We start from the raw sequence: 18,082 nt of genomic DNA, 5'->3' as shown, positions 1-18,082 counted from the left end.
GATGTTGACTCACTGCAACCTCCACCTCCCAGTTCCAGCGGTTCTCCTGCCTCAGTCTCCCAAGTAGCTGGGACTACAGGTGTCCACCACCACGCCTGGCTAATTTGTTTTGTATTTTTAGTAGAGATGGAGTTTCGCTGTGTTGGCCGGGCTGGTCCTGAACTCCTGACCTTGTGATCCCACTGCCTTGGCCTCCCAAAGTGCTCGGATTGTAGGTGTCAGCCACCACCCCCAGCCGAATATTATCATTTCTGTGTTACAGATGAAAAAAATTCAAGTATGCTGAGGTTAAGGAACATACTTGGGAGTAGTGAGCAGCAGAGTCAAGACTTGAAGTTTAGGAATTTGAAGATTAGGAAGTTTGGTTCTAGGGCCCAGGGATTTAACTATTTTGCTATATTCCCTGTAAAGTAAGCTGTTGTCTTTATGTAACTCTAAAAGCATTAGTACTAGATCCATACTTTACTGGAACTATTTGTGGTGAATACATTGAGATTTTACATGATTTTTTTTTTTTTTTTTTTTGAGAGAGAGTCTTGCTCTGTCTCCCAGGCTGGAGTGCAGTGGTGCAGTCTCAGCTCACTGCAACCTCTGCCTCCTGGGTTCAAGCGATTCTCCTGCCTTAGCCTCCTGAGTAGGTGGGACTACAGGCGCGTGCCACCATGCGCGGCTAATTTTTTGTATTTTTAGTAGAGATGGGGTTTCACCATGTTGGCCAGGCTGGTCTCGAACTCCTGACCTCAGGTGATCTACCTGCCTCGGCTTCCCAAAGTGCTGCTGGGATTACAGGCTTGAGTCACTGTGACTGGCCCCTGATTCTTTTTTCTTTTCTTGTTTTTTTTTTTTTTTTTTTAATGATTTCTGCTTCATTCTTTTTATGATTTTTGCTGCTTTAGGTCAGCAGTTCTCAAATTTTTTGTCTCAGGATCCCCTTACAAGTCTTAAATAATTGAGGATGCCCAAAGAGCTTTTGTTCATATAGGTTTTGTCTATTTATTTACCATATTAGATACTGAAACTGATAAATTTAAAGTATTTATTTATCTTAAAATAAATTAATTACATGTTATACATAACAGGTTAATGAAAAATAACCTTTTTAAATAAACAAAGTGAGAAGACTGGAATTGTTAGGCATTTTTGCAAGTCTCTTAAGAACACTCTGTTTTTACAGTAGACAGCTGGATCCTCCTGTCTGCTTTTGCATTCAGTCTTGTACAGTATCACATCATGCTTAGCCTCTGGAAAATGCTACCCTAGACTCATGAGAATGATAATGAAAAAGACAAATAGTGTTAGAGTATTATTATGAGCTTTTGCTAAATTACTTGTAGTTCTTTAGCTTGCCATACAGATGTCACTTTCTAAACCTGCACTGTCCAATATGGTAGCCAAATAAGTCTATTGAACACTTCAAATGTGGCCACTCCAAATAGAGATGCGTTATAAGTATAAAGTATACATGCATTTTTAAAGACTATACATAAAAGACTATAATATATATCAGTAATTTTCTATATTGATTTCATGTTGAAATGATGATGCCTGGATATATTGGGTTAAATAAAAAATATTATTATTATTATTATTTTTTGAGACAGAGTTTCACTCTTGTTGCCCAGGCTGGAGTGCAGTGGCGTGATCTCGGCTCACGACAACCTCCGCCTCCCAGGTTCAAATGATTCTCCTGCCTCAGCCTCCCGAGTAGCTGGGATTAGAGGCACGCGCCACCATGCCTGGCTAATTTGATATTTTTTAGTAGAGACAGGTCAGACTCCTGACCTCAAGTGATCCACCCGCCTCGGCCTCCCAACGTGTTGGGATTACAGGCGTGAGCCACCATGCCCAGCTGTTGTTATTATTTTTTGAGACAGAGTCTCACTCTTTTGCCCAGGATGGGAATGCAATGGGCGATCATGGCTCACTGCAGCCTCGACCTCCTGGGCTCAAGTGATCCTCTCACCTCAACCTCCTGAGTAGCTGGGACTATAGCACATGCCACTACCATGCCTGGCTAATTTTTTGTATGTTTTGTAGACATCAGGTTTTGCCGTGTTGCCCAGGTTAGTCTTGAACTTCTGGGCTCAAGCGAACTGCCAACCTTGGCCTCCCAAAGTGCTGGGATCACAGGTGTGAGCTACCACAGCCATCTAAAATGTATTATTAAAATTAATTTCATTTGTTTCACTTTTCTGTTTTTAATGTGTCACTAATAAATTTGGAGAGCGCATTGTTTCTGTGATTCTTGAAAATCAGGCTTGCATTCTTTCGTTACATTTGTTTTACTATTATAGGTATTAGAACTGATATGTACTCGTGAGTCAGGAGCAGTCTTTGAGGCTGGTGGTTTGAATTGTGTGCTTACCTTCATTCGTGACAGTGGACATCTAGTTCATAAAGACACCTTGCACTCTGCTATGGCTGTGGTATCAAGACTCTGTGGCAAAATGGAGCCTCAAGATTCTTCTTTAGAAATTTGTGTAGAATCTCTGTCTAGTTTATTAAAACATGAAGATCATCAGGTAAATAAGTTGCTGTTACATACTTCCATTTTCAGAAAGTGATTTTTTTAGTGTTCCCCTGTTTGTAATTATGATAGACTGTAATTTGTGCTTTTCACTTGATGAAATCGAGGTAATTCCATCCTCTTTCTCTAATTTTATCTCTGCATGTGGTAATCTCCATTTTGGGAATGAAACTTTTAAGATTATAAATGTGATATATGTTTATTCTTAAAATTTAAATATCACAAAAATATTTTTACAGCTGTACTTGTACTGAGTGTAATTTTGCTGACTTGGTGCAATTTTGTTGACCTGATTTTGTTGACTTAAGATAGATCTCATTTAAATAAGACGGTATTTTTTATTTTTATTATTTTTTTTTGAGATGGAGTCTTGATCTGTCACCCAGGGTGGAATGCAGTGGCATGATCTTGGCTCACTGGAACCTCTGCCTCCCGGGTTCAAGCGATTGTCCTGCCTCAGCCTCCCAAGTAGCTGGTACGACAGGTGACCACCACCACGCCTGGTTAATTTTTGTATTTTTAGTAGAGACAGGGTTTCACCATATTGGCCAGGCTGTTCTTGAACTCCTGACCTTGTGATCTGTCTACCTCAGTCTCCCCAAGTGCTGGGATTACAGGCGTGAGCCACTGTGCCAGGCATAAGACAGTATTTATAATCTTATCTGTAAATCCTTATTGAATTAGCATACTTTAGAAAATAAAACTTGGCTTTTAATGACTTTTTATTGTTCAGATGTTATTTTCAGTTGATATCATAGATTATCAAGACAAAGGTACACATAATAATAGTTAATATTTTTGAGCTTTTATTATCCATCTAGATTCTTTATATATGTTACCTCATTTAAGCTAATACAATGAGATATAGATACCATTAATATCTCCATTTTACAAATGAGGGAACTGAGGCCTTAAGCAGTTTAAGTAACTTCCTCGGATTACACAGTTAGCAGTATATGGAGCCACGATTCAATAGGCAGATCACATGCTTAATCACTTTGCTGCAGTTGCCTTTCTTATAGTGTCAGTATTGAAATGATCATTACTAACCCTTTTTAGGTGGATTTTATCTGTGGGCATTTTCTTCACATTGTTAGGTTTCAGATGGAGCTCTGCGATGCTTTGCATCACTGGCTGACCGATTTACCCGTCGTGGTGTTGACCCAGCTCCATTAGCCAAGCATGGATTAACTGAGGAGCTGTTATCTCGAATGGCTGCTGCTGGTGGTACTGTTTCAGGACCATCATCAGCATGCAAACCAGGTCGCAGCACCACAGGAGCTCCATCCACCACTGCAGATTCCAAATTGAGTAATCAGGTGTCAACAATTGTAAGTCTGCTCTCAACACTTTGCAGAGGCTCTCCGGTAGTAACACATGTAAGAATGTTTTTGAATCTTTGCTTTTTAATCTTCAGAAAAAGTGTTTTTGTATAATGCTAATATATTAAACTTATTTCTTCCCATTCTCTTTCTAGGATCTTCTGAGGTCGGAGCTTCCAGATTCAATTGAAAGTGCATTGCAGGGTGATGAAAGATGTGTGCTTGATACTATGCGTTTGGTTGACCTTCTCTTGGTGCTATTATTTGAAGGACGAAAAGCTTTGCCAAAGTCTAGTGCTGGATCTACAGGCAGAATCCCAGGACTCCGGAGATTAGATAGTTCTGGGGAGCGCTCACATCGGCAGCTTATAGATTGTATTCGAAGTAAAGATACCGATGCACTTATAGATGCAATTGACACAGGAGGTCAGAAAATATTTTTTTAAATATAAAAAGAAAGTTGTGAGATAACCATATAGGCAGTTTCTAGTTTTCGGACAGTACTCTTAGAAATCCAGATAACAAAGTGGCACCCCTTCGATATTCTCCCCTATCCCTGTGTATAATTGTGTAATTATCAGCTTGGTTCTTGGTGAAACCTGAATAAATGCTTGTTGAATGAGTAAAACTTCTATAAAGTTTGAAATTTCTGTTTTATTACCTGAAGGAGATCTTATAAATTCCAAGGTTTTCTCAAGATTGATAGGAACTGATGTGAATGAATTATAATAATGCAGATTTTTTTTGACTGCTACATGAGGTGATGAGCAAATATAATTCCTGAAAGATGCTTCTGGGTCATCAGATTTGTTCTTCTGTGTTCTTTGGATTATGGATGTGGATTAGCCTCTTTTAGCAACTACTACCTTATTTAGTTGTGTATTTAGTGTTTTCCTTTGTTATTTCATGTTTATTTTTAAGACTTAAAGCCTTGTGAATCTCCAGTGGTTTAAACATTTTCAGATGTTTTTTCTTTTTTTAGTGGGGGGACAGAGTCTCGCTCTGTTGTGCGGGCTGGAGTGCAGTGGTACAATCTCGGCTCACTGCGTCCTCTGCCTCCTGGGTTTGAGCGATTCTCCTGTCTCAGCCTCCCGAGTAGTTGGGATTACAGGCATGTGCCACCACACCCACCTAATTTTTGTGTTTTTAGTAGGGATGGGGTTTCACCATGTTGGCCATGCTGGTCTCAAACTCCTGACCTCCGCCCACCTCGGCCTCCCAGAGTGCTGGGATTACAGGCGTGAGCCACCGTGCCTGGACTTAAATACTTTTTCTTAGCTGATCTCAAGTTTGCTGATTATGTACTGCTCTATAGTTGACCTAAATATTTAAAACACTCTCTTGGCTCTTTATTTAGATGATGACTAATGACGATCTTAAAATGGTTCAGTCTTTAGAAAAGTTTAGTGTTTTATTGGCTTTAAAAATACATTTCTTTTTTTTTTCCTTCAAAATTTCAGCCTTTGAAGTAAATTTTATGGATGATGTAGGTCAGACTCTATTAAACTGGGCCTCTGCTTTTGGAACTCAGGAAATGGTAAGCTAATAAATAAAAGCTGGTATTTAAATTAAGGATAGAAATATTAATAAAAAGCAGCTTTATGATTCGTTATCATTTTACAGGTAGAATTTCTTTGTGAGAGAGGTGCAGATGTTAATAGAGGTCAAAGGTCATCATCATTACATTATGCTGCATGTTTTGGAAGACCTCAAGTAGCAAAGGTAAAGTTTAGGTTTTAAAATTACTAATTTTTAACATTTACATGGTTTAAAAATTAGAATGATATAAAACCTTTTATTTCCATGCCATCTCCATCCACTTCATTCCCCCTTACTCACTATAAGTGTTTTTAATTAGTTTTTTCTTTTTAGTGTTTCCTAATACAGATTCAATAAAAACAAATATATATATATGTGTTCCCTCCTTTTCTTATACACTCACCTGTACTTTGTTTTTTTTACTTAATAATATAAATTAGAGATCTCTCCCTGTTAGCATGTAGAGAACTTTTTTATATCTGTATGCATATCCTGTACTACAAGTTTATTCAACTAGTCACCTAGTGTTGAACATGTGATTGTTTCCAATTTGTTACTCTTGGCAATGAATAACTTTGCCCATATTTTCTCTTGTTTGTATTCATCAATAAAATATTCCTTTTCTTTTTTTTTTGAGACAGGGTTTTGCTCTGTCACCCAGGCTGGAGTGCAGTGGCACAGTAGTGACTCACTGCAGCCTTGAATTCTGTGTTCAAACGATCTCGTGCCTCAGCCTCCCAAGTGGCTGGGATTATAGGCGTGTGCCATCATGCTTGGCTAGTTTTTGTACTTATAGTAGAGACAGGGTTTTGCCATGTTGGCCAGGCTAGTCTCAAACTCCTAGCCTCAAGTGATCCACCTGCATTGTCCTCCCAAAGTGCTGGGATTATAGGTGTGAGCCACTGCACCCAGCCAAATACTCTGTTTGTGGAAGAATCACTAGACTCAGACTAGCAAAGGACTTTGGGGAGTTATTTTTACAGTTAGAGAAATTGAGGTCCAAAGAGGTTAAATGAAAAGGTTTACATCAAATGTATGAACTAGGTGTCTGTAATCTGCCAATTGTGAAGTTATTTGGTATAGTACGAGGTTAGTCCACTCTGAAGTTGTGCATGCCTGGATTCGAGTCTCAGCTTATGCACAAAAAAGGCTATATGATCTTGGACAATTTATTAAGTTTATCTATAAAATAAGTATGTATTCTTAGCAAGATTATTGTGAGAATTAGAAAAATATATTGTATAGATTTACTGTAGTAATCAGCATATTGCAGGTGCTCAAATGGTAGCTGCTATTATTGTCATCTTTACACTACAACAAAATTTTCAATAACAGGTTCATAGCTTTCTAGCCTGTGAAGGATGGTCTCTTCAAGCCTGAATTCTATTTGTTTCAATTGGTTAGTTTTTAGAGAGAATGATGCTTCTAAGGGTGACTAATACTGAGTGAGCAAAGAAGGTTTTAGAGTTTCCCTTTCAAGTACTTTTAAAGTCAGCTGTTAGCAAAAAAGTTTTTATTGAGCCATTGTGAATAAGTAGTCTGGGTATGAAATTATGAAAGGTTTAAGGTGTTAGTGGGTATAGAGGTGGATATATTGATGACTTTTTATTTTTGAAATAGGGTATTGCTCTGTCTCACAGGCTGGAGTGCAGTGGTACAATGATAGCTCATGTAACCTTGAATTCCTGGGCTCAAGTGATCCTCCTGCCTCAGCCTCCGGAGTCACTATAGAACTATAGGCGTGTGCCACCATACTGGCTAATTTTTATTTTTATTTTATTATTTATGTATTATTTGTAGAGGCGAGCTCTCACCATGTTGCCTAGGCTGATCTTGAACTCCTGGCCTCCAGTGATCCTCCGGTGTAGCCTCCCAAAGTGCTGGGATTATAGGCGTGAGCCACCACACCTGGTTGACTTTTTGGTCTAAAATTTAATTTGACTTAACTTGGTAATCGGCAGTATATAGGAGGCAATGTCGTTGATTGCCAGATCATAAATTAAACAGTACCTCTCTTTAAAGAAATTGGGAGGCAGAGTTTGATGGAGAAGGTGACATGTTAAGATGGAATATACTTAATTTGAGATGATGATAAATAACCAAGTACAATTAATTCATAAGTTTTTCAAGTTATGATAGGCTGCTTTGTATTGTTTTTTGAGATGGAGTTTCACTCTTGTTGACCAGGCCGGAGTGCAATGGTTCAAGCGATCTTGGCTCACTGTAACCTCTGCCTCCTGGGTTCAAGCGATTCTCCTGCCTCAGCCTCCCAAGTAGCTGGGATTACAGGCATGCGCCACCACACCCGGCTAATTTTGTATTTTTAGTAGAGACGGGGTTTCTCCATGTTGGTCAGGCTGGCCTTGAACTTCCATCCTCAGGTGACCCACCCACCTCGGCCTCCCAAAGTGCTGAGATTACAGAATAGGCTGCTTTTAAGGTACTAAGTGCAAAGGCAGAGATATGGATTGCCACCTACTTGATTAAGTAATTCTGGAAAATCTTTAGTTTACATAGTTGGATGTCAAAGAAATAAAGTATTGTTATATTCAAATTAAATGCTTTTCTTCTCTAGACTCTGTTACGGCATGGTGCAAATCCAGATCTGAGAGATGAAGATGGGAAAACTCCATTAGATAAAGCTCGAGAAAGGGGCCATAGTGAAGTGGTAGCTATTCTTCAGTCTCCAGGTGAGAGCTACATTCTTTCTTTTGAAGCCATCTACTGTTATTTTTCAGCTTTCACTTCCATAGCTTTCTGTAGACACATTAACCTTATATAAATGAACTATTCCTGTGAAGTCAAATAATTATATATGTATATCCTTATATTTAATAAACCTTTAACAGCTTAATTTTCTATGTTCTTTGAGATTGTGACTGCCTGATTCCAGAATAACCAAAATCTAAAGTTCAAGGAATATGGGAATGTCAGATAAAGAATACTTTGGTATTGTTTAGATAGGTAGTTTGACCAAAAAAAATTTTTTTTTTTTTTTGAGGTGGAATCTTGCTCTGTCGCCCAGGCTGGAGTGCAATGGCGCTATCTCGGCTCACTGCAAGCTCCGCCTCCCGGGTTTACGCCATTCTTCTGCCTCAGCCTCCCTAGTAGCTAGGACTACAGGCACCCGCCACCGTGCCCAGCTAGTTTTTTTTGTATTTTTAGTAGAGACGGGGTTTCACCGTGTTAGCCAGAATGGTCTCAATCTCCTGACCTCGTGATCCACCCGCCTCGGCCTCCCAAAGTGCTGGGATTACAGGCGTGAGCCACCGCTCCCGGCTGACCAAAGTTTTAAGTTTTCAGAGGGTTGATGAATCCAGAAGCTCTGTGAAATAATTTTTGGAACGAAGTAGAGTATCCAAAATTATCTTCTTAATTTGTTATTGAGCTCATTGAAGTTACTAGTGCTCTTTAGTATTCTTATAAGCATCATTGAAACAATGTTCTAATTTCAGTGTATTTGTTAATTAGAGATAATTATTATTTGAAGTTGGATATATCTTAAGGTTTTTTTCCTTGAAAGCAAAAGTTTCCAAAAAAGTATTTCTTTAAAAAATATTTGTCTGTAGGTGATTGGATGTGTCCAGTTAATAAAGGAGATGATAAGAAAAAGAAAGATACAAACAAAGATGAAGAAGAATGTAATGAGCCCAAAGGAGATCCGGAAATGGCACCCATATACTTGAAAAGGTTATTGCCAGTGTTTGCACAAACATTTCAGCAAACTATGCTGCCTTCAATAAGGTAGTTATTCATACTATTTGATGTGTTAGTCAAATTACACCAATTATATGGTTTTATTTATCTCCCTTTTCCAGAAGTATTTGAGGTTTATTTTAATGTTAAAAAGGTGTGGTAAGAATAAAAATTAGATGAGAAGTGGGAAAGTCCTATCTTTTCTTCTGACGATCTGAACGAAGAGAAGTTTTAGAAAAGATTACTAGATTCTTAACAAATTTTAGGTAGCTCTCTGAATATTAAATCTCTGTTTGATAAGTATTGCAACCACTTATTGAGCTTTTTAGAAGCCTGTTGGTAGGGACAGTATGAGATGGCCACTGGAGGAGTTATACAGATAAATGAGATTTGGCTCTTGCTCACTCTTCCCCTTGCGGGCTAGTAAGGATGTATGTGGGTAAAACATAGAGTGGTAAATGGTAGATTAGGCACATATTCAGGGTTCTCTGGGAATATAGATAATTTAACAACTAATTGGGCTGGGCAGATTGGAGACAGTTTTATGCAGAGGTGAGATTTAAATTGTGGTTTAAAGGATACTTAGGAGTTTTCTAGGCAGACAGATTTGGAAGCATGGGTGAAGAACAGTATGTGCAAATGCATGAAGGTATGAATCCATCCATCAGGAACTCCTTGTGGCTCTCCCTCTACAGTGTATCCATAGCTTGCTATTTCTTTTCATCTTTTGCTAGTCAGTACTCTGATCCAAACTACCAAAGGGTTTGACCACTGCAGTAGCCTCCTTAATTAATCATTCTGCTTTTTCTCTCTTGCTCCTTTACAATGTTGGTACATATTAGGCTGAATTATATATGTAGATGTGTGCGTGTATATATATTTTTAATTAACTAATTTTTGAGACGGTATCGCTGTCACCTGGGCTGGAGTGCAGTGGCTGGATCACTGCAGCCTTGACTTCCTGGGCTCCAGTGATTCTCCCACCTTAGCCTCCCGAATAGCTGAGACTACAAGTATGCCACCATGACCAGATTGTACTTTTAGTGTAGATGGGGATGCACCACGTTGCCCAGGCTGGTCTCAAACTCCTGGGCTCAAGTGATCACCCACCTCAGCCTCCCAAGTGCTGGGATTACAGACATGGGCCACTACACCTGACCATATTTATTTTTAGAGACAGGTCTTGCTCTGTCACCCAAGTTGGAGTGTAGTGGCACAATCATAGCTCACTGTAACCTTGAACTCCTGGGCTCCAGCGATCCCCCACCTCAGCCTCTCAAGTAGCTAGGACTACAGATGTATACCGCCTTGCCTGGCTAATTCTTAAATTTTTTGTAGAGACATGGTGTTGCTCTGTTGCCCAGCCTGGTCTTGAACTCCTAGCCTCAAGGGATTTTTCTGCTTTGGCCTCCCAAAGTGTTGGGATTGTAAGTGTGAGCTTCTGCATTGCGCCTGTCCTGAGAATTATATACATTTTTAAAAAAATTTTTTTTAGAGACAAAGTCTTGCTCTCTTGTCCAGGCTGGAGTGCAGTGGCACAATCACAGCTTACTGCATACTTGAACACCTGGGCTCAAGGAATCCTCCCACCTCAGCCTGCTGAGTATCTAGGACTACAGGCGTGCACTACCACACCAGCTAATGTTTTCATTTTTTTGTGGAGATGAGGTCTGGCCATCTTGCCCAGGCTGGTCTTTAACTCCAGGGCTCAAGCAATCCTCTGGCCTCAGCTTCCTGAAGTGCTGGAATTACAGGCATGAGCTACCGCACTTGGCTTGAGAATTATATCTTTAAATCGTAATTATATCACACGACTTCCTAGTTTGAACCCTTCATAGCTTCTAATTGGCTTTAACTAAAACTCAGCTCCTTAACCCTTAGGCTTGCAAGTTCTTACCTAATCCCAACCCAGCTCTCCAACAGAGTACTACCTAACATTTGGCCCATTACACTTACGCTAGCCTTCTTTCTGTTTGTGGAACCCTCCAAGTACATCCTTGCCTTAGGGCTTTTGTACTTGTTTGTCATCTGCTTGAAACTTTCTGTCCCTAGATCTTCTGAATGGGTGTTTGCTTCATACCATTCAGCTCTCAGTTCAAATGTTACATGCATTGAAGTCTGTCTCCCTGATTTAAATTTACCCCGTTACACTTTTTATATCAATAATGTTTTACTGACTTTACAAAGCTTATGCTATCTTGGCTGGGTGCGGTGGCTCACGCCTGTTATCCCAGCACTTTGGGAGGCCGAGGCAGGTGGATCACTTGAGGCCAGGAGTTTGAGACCAGCCTGGCTAACGTGGCAAAACCCTGTCTCTATGAAAAATAAAAAAATCAGCTGGGTATGGTAGCACTTGGCTGTAGTCCCAGCTACTCGGGAGGCTGAGTCAGGAGAATTGCTTGAACCCGTGAGGCGGAGGTTGCAGTGAGCCAAGATTGCGCTACTGCATTCCAGCCTAGGCAACAGAACAAGACTCCATCTAAAAAAAAAAAAGGTTACACTCTCTGAAATACTGCTTTTTGGGGGGTTTTGTTTGTTTTATTGTCTTGTCTCTTTAAAGTAAGCACCACGAGAGCTGGTCTTATGTACTGCTATATTCCTACAAAGGCAAGGAGATATAGAATAGGGCCTGATCCTTAGGTCCTCAGTAGATATTTATTGAATGATTGAATGAGTGTGTTTTGTTAGCAGTTGCAAGTATTTCAATATTAATGGAGTACAGGATACATTTGGAAAGCTCCGAGAATAATGTTAAGAAAGTAGAGAGGAGCTTTTTATAACCTATGATGGCTTTTGTAGGCCATGTGAAAGAGCGTGGACTCTACCTCACATTTAAGAAGGATTATTAAAGACCTGTAAGGAAAATTTGACACATTTGGATTTCTGTTGATCAAGATCACTTTGACACCCTGGCAGAGAGAAGAACTGGAGGAAGGAGAGAATAGAAACAGACAAGTGTTGATTGAGATAGGAACTTCAGGGCAACTGGATTAGTGAGAACAAATTTAAGAGTTTGGCAGATGGGTTGTATAGGGATTGGTGACCAGTTAGATGGTGGATTGAAGGAAGAAAGGGTGAAAGATGACTGCAGGTTTTTGGCTGAGTAGGAATCTGATTTTGGTCGTTTTCAGTTCAGGAGGTCTGTAGAGCAGGCAGTTTTATAAGATTCAAGTACCTCAAATACCAGTATTATGAGCTGACATTAAAATACAAGCAGTCTGCTTTAAATAGGAGAGAACTGGCCGCAAAATAATTCACTGTGAACATTTAATAGCTTGGTTTTTAATTCTTCCCCAAATAGCTACAGAGGTGTAGGTGTTAGTGGGGTCACTTTTTTTTTTTTTTTTTTTAAATTACACAAGACTTGAATCGTCTTAAATGAGCAAGTTCAGTTTTGAACAAGATAATTTGGTCTGAAAATTTTAGAGGACCATCTGTTATGCCAGTGCAAGAATCATTCTGGAGTAGAAGTGCTTCATGATAAGGCCATCAGAAAATTATAAAGTATGCTACCATATAACAGAGTTCCCTTATTGGATGGTTATTTTCTTTTATCATTTTAAATGTTTGGAGATATTAGTGTTAGAAAATTTGATGCTAAATTTTCCCAGGTAGTTATTAGCAGACACATTTAATTGTAGCTAGGAAAATAATATATGTCTTAGTTTAAGAACTCATACTCTGGAATCAACTCATTGCACTTTCCTATATGTTTGGCCATGGGCAAAGCACATAACCTCTTAATCAATTGGCTCGTCTCCAAGGTGAGGATAGTTATACTTAATCCTCTTTAGGAGTGAGAATAAAAATTAAATATGTGTGTAGCATAGTGTCTACAATGTTAGAGGTATTTGAAAAGTGATAGTTTATTTTTTGGAATTATTTAGCATTATTAAAAACAAGGGGGAGCACACGGTGGCGCGTTTCTGGTCCCAGCTACTTGGGAAGCTGAGGTAGTAGGATCGCTTGAGACCAGCTTAGGCAACATAATGTGACCCTGTCTCGAAAAAACAAGGTGGATTGGTTACAACCTGATATTTTACCAGTTTTTTTGAAGTTTTATCACATAAGTAAACATAACACTGATTCAGACAGTTAAAGGAGTGTTCATGTATATTGACATTAGCTATTACCTGTGTAGGCCTGTGCACAGTATCTGTTCAGGAAATAAAAGGCAGACAGCAGATCAGTGAAGGCTTCAAAACAGAGATTGGTAGTATCAGTGGTGGAGTAGTTTGTAAAAGCCTGGTTATTTTCTCTGTAAGATAATTAGACTGAGTACTTCTCCACTTTGTTTTAGAAGAAAGCTACATAGAATTTTGAACAGGTCTGATAAGTAAACATCTTAGGAGTTAGTATAAATAACTGGACAAAGATTGAGTCTCCTTTGCAGCAAACTAGATCTTTATGAGGACCTTTTGAAAAAAAAAATTTTTTTTTTTGAGACAGAGTCTTGCTCTGTCACCCAGGCTGCAGTGAAGTGGCGTGATCTTGGCTTACTGCAGCCTCCGCCTCCTGGGTTCAAGTGATTCTCCTGCCTCAGCCTCCCAGGGGTTTACAGGGATTACAGGCACGCACAACCATGCCCGGCTAATTTTTGTAGTTTTAGTAGAGACGGGGTTTTGCCATGTTGGCCAGCCTGGCCTTAAACTCCTGACCTCAAGTGATCCGCCTGCCTCTGCCTCCTAAAGTGCTGGGATTACAGGAGTGAGCCACTGCGCCTGGCCCTTTAAAAATTTAAAAAAAATGTTTTAGCTACAGGGTCTCACTGTCGCACAGGCTGGAGTATAGTGGATTGCTCATAGCTTACGGCAGCTTCAAACTCCTGGGCTCAAGGGATTTTCCCAACTCAGCCTCCCAAGTACCTGCGACCACAGTTGTGCACCACCACGCCCAGCTAATTTTTTGGGGGAGGAAAGGGGCTCACTCTGTCACCTAGGCTAGAGTGCAGTGGCACAATCTTGGCTCACTGCAGGCTCTGCCTCCCAGGCTCAAGCGATCCTCTCACCTTAGTCTCCCAAGTAGCTGAGACTACAGATGCATGCCACCATGCCTGGCTAAACACCTGGCTAATTAAAATAGTTTTTTTTTTTGTAGAGATGAATTCTTGCTGTGTTGCCCAGACTGGTCTCAAACTCTTGGGCTCAAGCGATCTTCCGACGTCAGCCTCCCAAAGTGTTGGGTTTACAGGCGTGAGCCACCGTGTGTGGTCTGGTTTTCTTTTCTTGCTTTCCGTGTGTGTGTGTGTGCATGTGTGCGTGTGTGTGTGTGTGTGTGCGTGTGTGCGTGCGTGTGTGTGTGTGTGTGTCAGGATCTTACCCTGCTGCTCAGGCTGGAGTGCAGTGGCGTGATCTCAGCTCACTGCAGCCTCAGCCTCCTGGGCTCAAGCAATTCTCTAGCCTCCCAAGTTGCTGATACTACAGGCGAGCACCACCACACCTGACTAATTTTTTTATTTTTTTGTGTGTAAACAAGGTCTTACTATGTTGCCCAGACTTGTCTTGAACTCTTAAGCTCTAGTGATCCTCCCAAAGTGCTAGGTTTACAGGTGTGAGCCACTGCGACTGGCCCAATTTTTTTTTTAAAACAATTTGAGAGAAAAAAGTAGACTTGGTGGGATATAGTGGGAAATTGTTCTTGGGTGAAAACATTAAATAATCTAAAGACATAAATTCTTCTAAAATTAATTTGTAGGTTATGCAGTTCTAAAGGAAATAACTACAGAATTTGTTTTAGAACTTGACAGATCCCAAAGTTCATCTGGAAGAATAAATAGGTGAGATTATTAAAGAAAAATCTGAAATGTTAGTGTAACCCTTTAGCAGTGAAATTTTTATGATAACTAGCAGAGTAGTGTGTAAATCAATGGAATAAAATAGTCCCCCCAATAGAGCCAGTTATATGTAGGTATTGAATGTATTATAATGGATGTTTCTCAGATCATTCAGGGGAGGGGGTACTATTTATTAAGTGGTACTGGAATATCTGCTTTGTAGTTTGATTTTAAAAATCACCCTAATCTTTTATCTTATATTTTAAATCTAAACAAATTCTAAGACTTAAAAACTAAAATATTAGGAAAACAAAAAGATAAGATACTTTTTTTCCCTATCCTCCAAAACTTTTTTTTTTTTTTTTTTTTTTGAGACAGTCTTGCTCTGTCACTCAGGTTGGAGTGCAGTAGCATGATCTTGGCTCACTGCAAACCTCTGACTCCCAGGTTCAAGCGATTCTCGTGCCTCAGCCTCCCGAGGAGCTGGGATTAAGGACATGCACCACCATGCCCAGCTAATTTTTGTATTTTGTTAGTAGAGACAGGGTTTCACCATATTGGCCAGGCTGGTCTTGAACTCGTGGCCTCAGGTGATCCACCCTTCTCAGCCTCCCAAAGTGTTGGAATTACAGGCGTGAGCCCCTCCAGAACCTCTGAGCAAAAGAAAATATACTTGAATGTTTATCAGACCTTGATAGGAAGAATGGCTTTTTCTTTTTTTTTTTTGAGACAGAGTCCTGCTCTGTTGCACAGGCTAGAGTGCAGTGGCGCCATCTCAGCTCCTGAGTAGCTGGGATTACAGGCACACACCACCATGCCCGGCTAATTTTTTTGTGTTTTTAGTAAAAATGGGGTTTTGCCATGTTGGCCAGGCTGGTCTCGAACTCCTCATCTCGGGTGATCTGCCTGCCTTGGCCTCCCAAAGTGCTGGGATTACAGGCGTGATCCACCACACCCAGCCTGGCTTTTTCTTTTTCTTTTTCCTTTCTTTCTTTCTTTCTTTTTTTTCTTTTTTTTTTTGAGACGGGGTGTTGCTATGTCACCCAGACTGGAGTGCATAGTATGATCACAGCTCACTGCAACCTTGAATTCCATGGCACAGTGTATCCTCTTGCCTCAGCCTCTTGAGTAGCTAGAACTGCAGGCACACACCACCAGGTCCAGCTAATTTTTATTTTTAGAGACAGTTTTGCTTTGCTGCCCAGGCTGGTCTTGAACTCCTGGGCTTAAGCAGTTCCCCTGCCTTGACCTCCCAAACTGCGGGATTACAGGCGTGAGCCACTATGCCTGGCTTACTTTAGAAACCTATTTGCATTAGCCAAATGTGTCCTTTTAAATTTATTTTATGTAAAAAACATAAAACTACTACATAACAGAAACAATATTACCTGCAGCCACAAATGTCTCAGAATAGAAACTTTTAATCTAAATAAATTTGCCAGCAGGTGGGTATTTGTTAGCAAATATGACAAAGGGATACTGTCTTTATTATATACAAAGGGTATTTACAAATTGATCGTAAAAATTTCAGAGCCATTTGAGTAAATTAGTCAATGAAATTAAGGCACAGTGTTCAAGAGGAAACACAGCAAAAAATTAATATGGAAAAATGTATTTCCTAGCTGGGTGTGTTAGCTCATGCATGTAATCCCAGCACTTTGGGAGGCTGAGGTGGGAGGAGTGCTTGAGTCCAGGAGTTTGAGACCAGCCTGGGCAACTAGTGAAACCCTGTCTCTACAAAACATACAAAAATTAGCTGAGTATGGTGGCGCATACCTGTAGTCCTGGCTACTCGAGAGGCTGAGGTGGGAGGATTGTTTGAGCCTGGGCGGTCGAGGCTGCAGTGAGCTGAGATTGTGCTGCTGCACTCCAGTCTAGATGACAAAGTGAGATGCTGTCTCAAAAAAAAAAAAAAAAGTATTTCCTTACTAGTAAAAAGCAAAACATTTTAGAAATAAGTAAAATTTGGTATCATTTTTACCTATTAGACAGTTAAGAAACTTAAAAAATGAGAAATTTTTTTAATTTCTCATTAAAAAAAGGAATATTGTAGATATTCATATTTAGTGATAATTTAAGGTGTTAACAACCTTTTTTGAATCAGTTTGCCAATATGAATGCAGTACTCATACACATTCAATACTTAATGAAAGTGTTTAGGCTGTTAGATCCAAGAATCCCTCTGTACTGAAGGAATATGAAGAAACTGTTTACACAAAAATAAATAGTGCTATTTTTAATAGAAAAGACTGTAAACTAAATGTTCAAAATTTATATAATAGTGTTAAACAGGAAAATTTTATGTTGTGAGTATTATGTATCATCTAATTAAGAGATAGAATTTGAATACAGGCTCTGTAATTTATTAGCTTGGTGATCTTAGTAGACTGACTTAACTATCGCTCAGTATCTTCACTTGTAAATTTGAGATAATAAAACCCACCTCATAGGTTTTGTTGTGTGGGTTAAATGAATTATGTTTTTAAAGTACATAAAAAGGTTACTGCTCATGATGGCTCAGTATATGAGAGAGAGATAGATAAATAACATATAAACATTCTAATACATTGTTAATTTAAATAAGTCATGATATAAAACTAATAGTTAAATTCTGGTATTTACAGTGGAATATAAATAAAAACTGGGGCCAGTAATAAAAACCGGCGCCAGGCGCAGTGACTCATGGCTGTAATCCCAGCACTTTGGGAGGCCGAGTAGGGTGGATCTCCTGAGCACAGGATTTCGAGACCAGCCTGGGCAACGTGGTAAAACCCTGTCTCTACAAAAAATAGAAAAATTAGCTGGGCACAGTGGCAGGAGCCTGTAGTCCGAGCTACTTGGGAGGCTGAGGCACGAGAATCACTTGAACCTGGGAGTCGGAGGTTGCAGTGAGTCAAAATCCTGCCACGCACTCCAGCCCGGGGGACAGAGCAAGACCCTGTCTCAAAAAAAAAAATAAAATTATGACCAGGTGCGGTGGCTCACGCCTGTAATCCCAGCGCTTTGGAGGCTGAGGCAGGCAGATCACCTGAGGTCAGGAGTTCAAGATCAGCCTGGCCAACATGATGAAACTCCGTCTCTACTAAAACTACAAAAATTAGCTGGGTGTGGTGGTGCACACCTGTAATCACAACTACTCTGGAGGCTGAGACAGGAGAATCGCTTGAACCCAGGAGGTGGAGGTTGCAGTGAGCCGAGGTCGCACCACTGCACTCCAGCCTGGGT

At 40.0% G+C, this 18,082-nt stretch overlaps 1 protein-coding gene across 18 annotated transcripts in view; it reads left to right on the top strand.

The window, feature by feature from the left end:
* The window catches only part of HECTD1 (HECT domain E3 ubiquitin protein ligase 1), a 107,908-nt gene that overhangs the window by 30,310 nt on the left and 59,516 nt on the right, over nucleotides 1-18,082 (top strand). For all 18 annotated transcript variants that reach the window (XM_009427619.5, XM_063793291.1, XM_063793285.1 and 15 more), the window contains 7 exons: nucleotides 2,295-2,522; nucleotides 3,625-3,906; nucleotides 4,005-4,275; nucleotides 5,310-5,386; nucleotides 5,473-5,571; nucleotides 7,964-8,078; nucleotides 8,958-9,132. In XM_009427619.5, coding sequence (XP_009425894.1) covers nucleotides 2,295-2,522; nucleotides 3,625-3,906; nucleotides 4,005-4,275; nucleotides 5,310-5,386; nucleotides 5,473-5,571; nucleotides 7,964-8,078; nucleotides 8,958-9,132 — 1,247 coding nt within the window. The remainder of the gene's footprint in view (nucleotides 1-2,294; nucleotides 2,523-3,624; nucleotides 3,907-4,004; nucleotides 4,276-5,309; nucleotides 5,387-5,472; nucleotides 5,572-7,963; nucleotides 8,079-8,957; nucleotides 9,133-18,082) is intronic.

This window comes from Pan troglodytes, chromosome 15 (genome assembly GCF_028858775.2).
Source record: "Pan troglodytes isolate AG18354 chromosome 15, NHGRI_mPanTro3-v2.0_pri, whole genome shotgun sequence".
In the NCBI taxonomy this organism is placed as follows: Eukaryota; Metazoa; Chordata; class Mammalia; order Primates; family Hominidae; genus Pan; species Pan troglodytes.
This window is presented reverse-complemented; position numbering and strand designations above follow the sequence as displayed.